The sequence below is a fragment of the Arachis stenosperma genome, chromosome 3 (genome assembly GCF_014773155.1).
Source record: "Arachis stenosperma cultivar V10309 chromosome 3, arast.V10309.gnm1.PFL2, whole genome shotgun sequence".
NCBI lineage: Eukaryota > Viridiplantae > Streptophyta > Magnoliopsida > Fabales > Fabaceae > Arachis > Arachis stenosperma.
The window spans coordinates 35055533-35067059 of NC_080379.1; the positions used below are offsets into that span (position 1 = coordinate 35055533).

At 31.3% G+C, this 11527-nt stretch overlaps 1 protein-coding gene and 1 pseudogene across 1 annotated transcript; both read right to left on the minus strand.

Annotated features, from left to right (window-relative positions):
* Nucleotides 1–1607: 1607 nt before the first annotated feature.
* LOC130965878 (cation/H(+) antiporter 15-like) lies at nucleotides 1608–3696 on the minus strand. Its single transcript, XM_057890638.1, has 4 exons — nucleotides 3691–3696; nucleotides 2814–3180; nucleotides 2010–2582; nucleotides 1608–1913 (listed from the first exon to the last, which is right to left on the minus strand). The coding sequence occupies exons 1-3, from the start codon at nucleotides 3694–3696 to the stop codon at nucleotides 2176–2178; spliced, it is 780 nt and encodes a 259-aa protein (XP_057746621.1). The 3' UTR covers nucleotides 1608–1913; nucleotides 2010–2175.
* Nucleotides 3697–6759: 3063 nt separating this feature from the next.
* On the minus strand, nucleotides 6760–8355 carry LOC130965879 (uncharacterized; annotated as a pseudogene).
* Nucleotides 8356–11527: the final 3172 nt, after the last annotated feature.

Below are 11527 nucleotides of genomic sequence, written 5' to 3' on the forward strand. Positions count from 1 at the left end.
TAATTATTATAATTATTAATAAATTAATTATAATTTAATTACTTAATTAATTATTAGTTAATTAATTAATATAAATTATTAATTAAATAAAAATATCAATATTTAATATAATTATTTAATTATTTAATATAATTATTTAATTAATTAATATTTTATATAATTATTTATTTTTTATTTTAGTTGCCATTTGGTAATTGTGTATTGGTTAATGAAAGTTCCCATTCAGAAAGACTCCCTCGTTTTGAATTGCGTAAAGGAACTCAAGTGAGTTCCTCTCCAACGCCCCATCTCTCTTTTCTTTCTGACAACACAGTAGGAGGACTCCAAAGTTTTACCCGTTGGAGATGCTCTTATTGATCATTACCATATCTTTATCACAAAATTAGTTTGTCCAAATATGTCTTAATTTCTTAATTTGAGTAAAGTATCATTTTTATACCTAATGTTTGAAGTAAGTCCTAAAGTTGTTCCTAACGTTTCAATCGTACTATTTATATCTCTAATGTTTCAAAACTGACTCAATGTTGTCCTGCCATTAGGGATCCGTTAACAGAATTGACGGCGGAACAAAATTAAGACGATTTTAAAACGTTAGGAACTTAAATAGGACAAAAACATTAGGGAATAAAAACGATACATAAAAATAAATTTTAATTTAATTTTATCTTTTAAAAATATTAATTTTTTACTCTACATGTATTCAATTATTTTTTAATTACATCTAAATAAATTCCACTTAATCATATTACTTTCATTTTAAATAATTTTATTTTTTTATAATTTTAAAAAATTTTGATACATTAGAGACAAAAGATATAATTTATATTTTATTGTATATATATTATTTTTTTCTTTTATGCAAGTTTATATACTAATCATTCTACAAACATTTTATGATAACTCAAAATCTTTAAGAGTAAAATTATAAAAAAATTAATTTATTTAAAATGAAAATAATATAATTAAGTTTAATTTACTTAGATGTGATTAAAAAATAATTGAATACTATGTATAGTAAAAAAACGATATTATTGAAGGATAAAATTAAAATTTATTTTTATGTATCATTTTTGTCCCCAACATTTTCGTCCTATTTAAGTCCTTAACGTTTCAAAATCGTCTCAATTTTGTCCTGCCGTCAATTCTATTAACGGATCCCTAACGGCGGGATAACATTGAGTCAATTTTGAAACGTTAAAGACTTAATAGGACGATTGAAATGTTAGGGACAATTTTAGAACTTACCCTAAATGTTGAGGACAAAAATGATACTTTACTATCTTAATTTTGTTCTAACTATTCTTAATTCTAACAGGCTTACAGAAAAGAAAAAAGTTTACATTAACATTCTTTTTTAGTTAAAAAAAATATTTGAAAACCAAAATATTTCGCCATAATCAGCTATCATTTTTTAAAATTAAATTTATTTATATTATTATTATACCTATTGAATTTTTATCTTGCTTTCTTATCACATATATTATTACACAACTCATCACAGATTTTATTTTTTTTCACGTATTAATCAAAATATATTTTTAATTATTAAGAGGTAACGTATCTAATATTAATGATACTTTTAATGTAATTTAATTTTTGTATATATTATTACAGTAGAGACCATGGTTTTAAAAATCAAACCGATCATTAAATCGTTCTAGTGACTGATTTACTGATTTATTGGTCTAACCGGTCTAACTAGTGATTCGACCGAAAAAACCATTTTAAAATAAAATAATAAATAAATTATAAACAATACATAAAATATCTGTTCCTATTCTTTGTATTGTTCTGTTCTTGTATGATATGTGCCTTTTTCTTGGCTTGTGGATCAATGCCACTATGTGTAAGATGATTGTTGTCATCAGAATTGTTACAAGAACTATGATTGAAAATACTTCATCGCCCAATACCTACATACATGCATAATGAATTGAATCAATAATATACATGATGGGTATACGTGAATTAATTTATAAAAGGTTAAAACATGCATCATATAAATATACTTTTGTTCCCAGCCAATGTTGAGCACTATAATTTCAATGAAGCCAAACCCTTTAATATTCATAAGCAGACCAAGAATTACACCTTCCATGACAGGTATTTGAAATAGGAGAAAAACAACAAGAGTACCAAGGACCTTGCCAATACAAGTAAGAGGAACCATCAAGATCACAAATCCCATCTAGCGGCTCCCTTGATCAAGGTGAGATTAGTCTTGAGGCCACTGATAGCAAAGAAGAGAGGTAGCAGAAGGCCAGAAACAAAGTCCTCAAGCTTCTCAATGATAGCAGCAGCAAGTGGTCCATTTGGAATAACCAAACCATAGACAAATGCACCAAACACAGCATGTGTCCAAAGTGCATCAGTGATAAAAGCAGAGATCATAACACCAGTAAGCACAATGCATATCTGTGTTTCACTGAAGGGTTGTTCCTCTGGGGTTTTATGTATCATCCATGACACCAGAGGCTTAAAAACAAGAATGCAAACAACAACAAATGCAAGAGTTGACAATAGAACCCAGAGAGAAGCATAAGAATAACGAGCTTTCCTCTCTGACAAGGAAATGCCTACAGCTAACAAAGCCCAAGCACACATGTCATAGACAAAACAACAACCAGCAATTACAAAACATTACAAGAAAATTTCAACAAACATTTCAGAAATTAAAAAAACTAAAACAGAGTACCAGAACTAAATCAATTATTTGATTTCAAAATATCCATTCACAATTTCACATTCAGCCATCAGAAAACAGAGCATAAAAAAGGAAGAAGAACCGAAGTGATGAAAGCAGGGCCACTAACCTTCGACGGAGAGACGGACAGCGAGCAGCGAGATGACGGAGAGCGGAGACCCGACGGCGAACTGCTCCAAGCCTCGAACAGAGAAGCAGAGGAAGAAGCGGAGGCGCCGACAATAAAGATGGCGGCGACACTGCGGCAGAACTATTGAGGAAGAACCTAGGGCTAGGGTTTTGAAGCGCGGCGATAGAAGCACGGCTGAGCAGACAAAGACGATGGACGCCGAGCTCGAGGAAGCAACCGCAATCGATGACAGCGAATAGGGGTTGAAGACTTGGAGCACGAGGGAAGCTAGATGACGGATGGCGAACTTTGAGTGCGACGGACGGCGGCAGTATGCCACTCTTTGTGGTGGTGCTATAGGCTTACACTGCTAGGGTTTTGTGGTTGGGTTTGTGTGATTTCTCTGACTGAAAGAAAGAAAGGGAGAACGGGAGAAAGAAACGAAGGAGCTTTCTTTTTTGTGTAAACCGGCCGGATTCTGGTTCGATCTGATCAGTCAGTTTTCGTCCGGTTCAACAATTTTTTGCCGATTTTTTTATTATTGGTTTTATATATTTGACCGAATCATTAACTCTGTCAGTTCACAGTTAAATCGGTTCGATCGATCAGTTCGGTCTAATTTTTAGAACATTAATAGAGATTAATCATAAAAATATTCTTTAATTGACATTAATTTTAATTTATTTTTTTTTTGTAACCAGTCACCATTTTACTGAGTCTCCTCACTTCACTTTGTTTACAAGGAAAAAATTTAACTGAGTTTTTGTCACTGGTGGCATAACAAGGCAAGGATGAAGCAATTGAAAGCTTGATCCATCAATTAGTTGGCAGAAAAATAGAATTTGCAATTGACGTGTTTTTTAAATTGAGCCAATACGTACATGCTACTCTTTTAAAATTTTGAGTCTTATTTCGGGTGGATCAGGCCAAATAATTTACAACCAATTATAATTCTCTTTTTTGATAGTATGACATTTGAATTTGATTTTAATACAGTGTTTATATCAAAAAGAGTTGAAAAAGTAGAATAACAAATATACTTATTTGATGAGATTGTTCACGAGTAGAACAATAAATAAACTTATTTGATGAGATTGTTCACAAGTGGCAGAGTTTTGTGTGGACAAAGGGAGTCATGCCCCTCTTCTAAAATTTTTGTAAAAATATTAGCAATTCTATTTTAAAGAAAGTAAAATTAACTTATTTGATTATATTGATATACTTTCAACTTATGTATTTGAGTTTTATATTCATTTTCACCATTCTTTCAAATTTTTTATCTTATCTTATTTAACATAACAAATAGCATAACTTTAAATCAACAACAAGTGACATATTTTTAAATTAACGTTACAAATTAAATATCATTATAAAATTAACACTAAATTATATTTAGCTTCTCATATAGTTTCATGCATTATTTTATTTTTAGAATAATAAAAATTATAATATAACTAGTAGTAATATCTGTTATTAATAAAAAGTTATTATTTTATTTTAAATCAACTTTACAAATTTAATGCCATTATAGTATAATACTATTTACATTAATAAAATTTGATATTTTTATTTTATTAAAAATTTAAGACTTTGTTTTGTTATATTATATTATTTAATTTATAATAAAAATAATTAATCTTAAAACTTTTGAGAGATAAATATTATTAAAAATAAAATTAATTTTTTAAAATATTAAAAAATAATTTATAAGTTATAATTGATTTTATATAATTTAAATAAAAAATCAATTTTTTAAAAAAGAAAATTCAGTTTTTAGATAAAAAATTAGTTTTCTAAATAAAAATAGATTTTTATATAAAAAACTAATTTTTTTCATGTAAAAATATTTTTTTAAAATTGATTTTTTATTTAAAATCAAATTAGCTTATTTACCTAAATAAAATTTTTTATTAATCAAAATCAAAATTATCTTTTTTTAATCTTAACTATATATAATCCTACGTATTAATAATAAATTTAAAAATAAAATAATTATATTTATAAATTTTATTTTAATATAAATACTATTATATAATTTTTTATTAAGATTTTTCCAAAAAAAATTTTTCAAGCTCCACCATCGCTGTTCACAATAAAGTAATTTATGAGAATATGAAAAATCATTCTAATTCGATGAGGTATGAGATATCATTTATAAGTTTGTAGTGATTATGACATCCATAGATTCATACAAATAACATCCATAATTATATACAACTAACGCTAAAAATTAAATTAATATTTTTTTAGTTATTACATTCATACACATATTATTTTATTTTTTAGTTATTACATAAGTAACTATCAAGTTAATACATATATTTTTAAATTTTACCATAATTGAATTTGAAAAAAATATCAAATACTTAAATTAATTTATTCAATTGATAAATTTACTCATAACATACATAAGTTCATATTAATAATATCTATAATTTTATACTCATAATATTATTCATAATTTAATGTATATGATGCCCATAATTAATAAATTTTTATAATTAGTATTACTAAATTTCAAATTATGTGTTTATTATATTTTTTAAATTATCTCATATGTCCACTAATGAATCATATTTTAATTATTTTAATATTTTTATTTAATATTCATATGTATGTTTATTTATTGATTTTAATATGATGAGTTAATAATTATTTTTAAAAAATTTATTTTTGTTTATATTTTATTTTTTAATAGTATATATATAAAATATGAGTTGTATAATAGAAGTTGTTAAAATTTTTTAATTTAACATTTATAATTTTATATGTAAAACATCTATAATTTTAAACGCATAATATCTATAATCAATGAATTGGTGCTAATTTATTATTTATGATTTTATTTTGCAGGTCAAAAATTAATAATTTTGGATGTTTTTTATTTTCAATAAATAGAGCTAAATCAAATTTAAGATGTTTTTATTTTTTATAAAATATATTGAAGCGATTTGAGCTTTTTTTTAGGATTAAAAATATCACAATTTAAACTTTTTATTTAGAAAAAAATGATAGAATTATGAATGTAATAATAAAAGAGAATTTTTTGAGATTTGGTTCACATTAAATTTGGAATTGATTTTTGATGTAATTAAATAAGAAAAAATAATTATAAAAAAATTAATTGTGTCAATTAACTAAGTTAAGATCAATGTAAATGTTATTGATCATGTATTTTTATTTATTATCTATAATGTTTTAGCTACCTAACATTATTTTTTATTAAATATATAATTAGTAATTTACTAAAAAAAGGCTCTTGTGTCTTGCATACGTGGGATGGATCGATGTACGATTTAATTAAAAAAATTGTTTGTTTAAACAGGATAATTATTTTCACTATCTTTTTTATTATCTGTGACAAGGGTTATGTTTTTAAAGAGAGATAAGTAAGGAAGGACGCACAAAATTAGCTAAGATGGAGGTGTGAAGGCGGGATGGAGGTGCGTCGAGGCTGGGCTGCATGCAGCGGTTGGGGAGGCGCCACGAACCACGGATGTGTGCGGCGGTTGCGAACACACGAGGAAGTCGGAATGTGTGCAGTGGTTTGCGAGAAACGGCAGGGGATTGTGGGGAGCAGGGATGGGGCGTGGTGCCGGTGTGGGAGAAAGGATTTGTAGTTGTTAAAAATCAAATTCAAAACAAAGATTATATCTAATTAATTCAAAATTTAATTTTTAAAATTAAAATTAACTTTCTTTTTTTAATCTATTATTTACGTTATTAAAAAAAACGTTATTCTCTTGTACTTTTTTAATTTTTTTTTATTTCAACTTCAACAGTTTTCTATTTTTTTCCCTTAAAATACTTACCAAACAGAGCTTAATATTTCCATGGACTACTTCAACAACCAAACTCTTGTTTTTCACCTTTAGAAATTGTTAGGTGTACTCGTATATATTTGTAACTTGTATGAAGTAGCAAATAGTTTAGTACTTGTATGTATCTAAACATAGGCCCAACCATACCCATATCTGAAGATGAATTCCATGACTCTGAAGCAACTCCTAGCAAAACAAAACAAGAACTCATCTTCCCCTCAAGCAAATTCAGAAACCTAGCAACAACCCTTGTCGCCTCGATCGCCGGCACGAACAGAGATCCCAAACAAGCACTCCCAAGGTTCCTTGTCAATGCCCTCATGAATCCAAACTTAGTGCTAGATTGCATTCCCCCAATATAATACAAAGCAACAACACTACTAACACTAATGTTCACAACATTCTTCATAATCTCTGAAGTCCAAGCCAAGCTCAAAACCAAAGCAATGATCACCAAAGAAGGCAAATAGAAATTCAATGCACCAATCACTGCTAAACTCCATAGTGACTTCCAAAACAATGCAGCACCAAGCATGTAAAAAGTTGGCTGGTTCAGATCATGGAACTTGGAAACAGGTTGAAGTGAAAGTGTTAGAATTTTGGTGCAAAATTTGATTCTGTTCAGAACCCAACATGCATATAAACCATTCCCTATTGAAAATGCAATGAGAGAAACTCCAACACCATCTGTTGGAGGCTTTTGGAAGCAGAGAAGGAAAATTTTAGCAGAGTGACATGAAGAAAGAACACCGTAGTGTGAAATGTGTCCTGAAATTTGGCCATTTTCTATTGCAGTTTGCCATGTTAGTGCTAGAACAATGCTTAGAACTGAAGCTGCTTCTACTTGAGGTAGAAAATACTTTACTACCCTTGTTTGCTTTCTCCTTTTAGAATCTGATGAGGGTTGGATTAGTCCTTCAACTTCCTTGAATATAAGAAAAGCAACCAATACTATGGCTATTAACATGTGAAGAAGGAACAGAAACATGGTAATCTTGTTGGTGTATCTTCTTGAATTCAGTGTTATCGGTCGCTGTTATAATTAGTAAAATAAAATGAAATCAAAGACTACCATTGAAAATTAACATTGAAACATTTTTGTTATAAACATGTAAAATAACAATAGAAGCAACAATAAAGTCTTATTCTACTAAATAAAATCGGCTACATAGATTAACAGATGCTATTGAGTTATATCATTTATTATGTCTATAATAAAACTTTTTAATTTTTATACATGTAGGTCTTCTTTGACCACCCGTATATAATATTTTTAGATATTTCTCTACTTTTTACGACCATCTTTTATCCAATCTATCTAGCTGTTTAAAATAAAATTTGTCTAATATTTTATTCAATAAAGTATTTGAATTTAAGACATTCCTTGAGAATATATGATGATCTTGCTCGTTCCTTTGTCATAACTCATATCTTGTTTATTCTCCTTTTATTTTAGGTCCTTATTAAAGACAATTACTTGTGCTGTGTAGGTAAATATACTTATTCAAGTAATATTTTTATTTTAATTAATTGTTAAATGGTATTAATCTTGACTTGAGTGATGCACTTTTTCTTTAGTTATTAGAGATTCATTTTGCTAAACTTGTATTCAATGATGATTCTCCAGTAGCGATGCTCGAAAGAGGATGACATTGATGCTCCAACAAGTGACTTTGGAACATATTCAGCTTACTACGTGTTCTGAGAGTTACCTGAAACATTGATTTGGGTCTGAACGTGAGATCCAGCTCCCTTCAAGTGGCAGCGTCTGACTTGTGATGCCGAAGTGTCGCCTGTCTAAATTTTTCGTGAAGAGGTTGGGGGTGGTACCTGCAAGAGACTCCGATGTTTAAGTTAGCAAGGGTTTTATACAGGTTTTTTGTAACAACCACCCCTTCTAGAAACAAAAATTAAATTCGAAATTCGAAAGTCAGTTAGAGATAAGCTTAGAATTTTGAATTTATGGATAGGAGCCTAGTAACCACCCTCTGTTGAAATTTAAAATATCCCAACCACCCTATCCCCAAATGTATATAAATAGGGGAGCACCCATAGGTAGAAAATCACTCCTCTCAGATACTAATCCTCTCCATTCTCTCTCTACAAAGAAATAATATTCTGTGGGCAAACACAAGAGGCAAGCTCGAAGAAACGTTAGGAAAAAGAGTAGGGAATTATGTTTTTTTAAAATACTTGGCATGTGTTATGTTCCATTTTTATTTTCTTCCATTCACGAATGTTGTAATACCCGGTCTAACCGAAATTTATTAAATAATGAGTTAAGTAGGAGCGAATATGGTTGGAAGATTTGGCAATTGGAATTTGATGATTTCAATATGATATTTGGATTCAGTGAATTTTTCCGAGTCGGAAGACATAGTTTTCTGCGTAAAAGTGCGCAGTGGAATTTTGACCGGCAGTACCAGCTGAGACCTGTCTGGTACTGCAGCTGAGAAAGTTGATTATGAGTAAATAAGATTAAGAAATGAGAAATTATAATTAGGGGAGGTAGAAATATTTGAAGTGCGATTTAGAGCGCTAATGTTAAAGGTTTTGGTCCAAAATTGGGCCAACGGACAAAAATAAGTGAATTGGGCCTAAGTGGGCCCAAGACCCAACATATATAAACATTAGTTATGAGCATTTCAGCTCATTTTTACCCTAAAAGAGGAGTGTGGGGCGCTGAATTGAGAAGAGAGAAGAGAAGAGAGAAAACCTAACTCTCTTTGATCTTCAAACCACCATAACTTGAGCTACGAAGCTCCGATTGGCGAGCCGTTTGCGGCCACGCGTCGCTCTTCTCATCCTCTACAATTCTATCTAAGTTTTGTGGTGAGTATTCAATTCATCTCTGCCCAGTTTTCGAAATTCCCCACTGTTACACGTTTTTGGGAAGTTAGTGTTGAAATCTTGTGATTTTAGGTGTTTAGGGATACTCCAACATGGATTCTAAGTGGGTTCTATCCCTACTTCATATGGGCTGAGATAAGAAGTGCTCAAATCCTTGTGATTTATCATCTTTATGAGCCCTAGGTTGATGTATGTATATGATATTGGTTATGTTAGTGTATTTGGTGATTTTGATGCACAATTGGGAGGTTGGTATTGCTTGTGGACCTTTGGTGAGGCTTGGAGCTAAGGGTGGTGGAGACTTCAATAGAAGAGGCTCAATTGATTTGGTTACAAGAGGTACGGTTTAAGTTTCATTTAAGTACCGTGTGTGTGATGAGAATTCCTAGGCTAGATGCCCCTAGGATTAAGTTTGGATTGTGTAAATGGTTGATGCTAATATGCATAGTTGGTATGTAATGTGAATTGATGATTGGGTTGAGAATTGTGTGGCCTTGTATGCTTGGTGTATTGAAAATTTGATGTATTGGATAATGAGTATTAATTTGTGGTTTATGCATTTAAATTGTGAAATTGGGCCGGAGGCCGTAAATTTTGGGCCGGAGGCCGGAAAGAGGTCAGGGAGGTAAGTTGATGTGTGCATTGTATGATGACACAAGTGATTAGATGAATTTCATATAATGAATATGCGAATGATTGGGTTGATTGTTGAATAATAAGGTTTGAGGAGTTGAAGGGTGAAATTATGTAGATGAAGTATGTTTGGTTTTGGGTTGAGAAATATTATGTGGTCATATATGTGATTATGATTATTGATGTCTTGATGGTATGGTGATGCATGAGAGGTATATATGTTGTGATATATGCTTGAGGGATGATTAAGGTTGATTTGTGGGTGAAACCACGTGATAGTGATTATGATATTGATTATGTATAATGATGGTTGATTGGAAATAGTATTGTTGGAAATTGAGATGAGGAAGGATGTATGACATGTTATTATGTTTGTAATTTAGCCATTTGCTTGAAATGGGTAAAGATGGTTATATGATGGTTTTGCGATTCGTGGTAAAGTGTTAATGTATGAGTTGAGGAGGCTTGATGTTGATTTTGGGTATATTTTGATTGGTTTCAAAAAGGGTTGAAATTGGCATGTTTTGGTTGATTTTGAAAAGAGTTGAAAATGGCTTGTTTTGAAAATGGCATATTGTAGTTTTGTATGAAAATATGGTGTTTGGGCATACTTTGATGGGACATAACTTGGACTACGGATCTCTGTTTTGTACCAAATCTGTTTAGAAATGAAATTGGATCCGGGATGTCCATGCCGTTCGAAGAACGGGTGAAAAACGATTTAAAATGAGGAAGTTATGTCCGTTGGAAGATTGGGGTTTAAATCTGTGAATTCTGCAGTTTTTAACTTAGAAAATTTTTAGCAGAATGACCCCTTGCGCGTGGGCGCACTTGGCGCGTACGCGCCGTTCTTCCGAAAAGTGCCATCCACGCGTGCGCGTGATGTGCGCGGGTGCGCCGATTGTGCTGCACCCAATGCCCAGCCATTTTCCAGAGAGTTATGCCAGGACTGTGCCAGTGTTGTGCCTGGGGCACGAGAACACCCGCGCGTACGCGTGGTTGACGCGTGCGCGTCGATTGTCAAGTTTGTAATCCACGCGTTAGTGTGCATGACGCTTGCGCGTCGATGAGTTTTTAAGGCCATCCGCGCGTGCGCGTGGAGTGCGCGTACGCGTGGCCCTGTTTTCATCCCAAAGTTGATTTTTGAGTTTTAAAAGCCAAATCTCATACTTTTAAGCCTCCGATCTCACCCCTTATGTATTAAATCATTATGATATGCCTATCAATGAGAAAAGAGTTAGGGGATGTGGTAACTTGCGAGTGAAGCAAGGGGAAAAGTTATGATCAATGATGATCAACGATGAGTATATGAGATATGGAGGATGACGGTGGGAGTACCGTGTATGCCATGAGCCGAAGGGCTATATTTATTGATAAATGGCTGGTTCTTGATTGGACCATGAGCCGGAT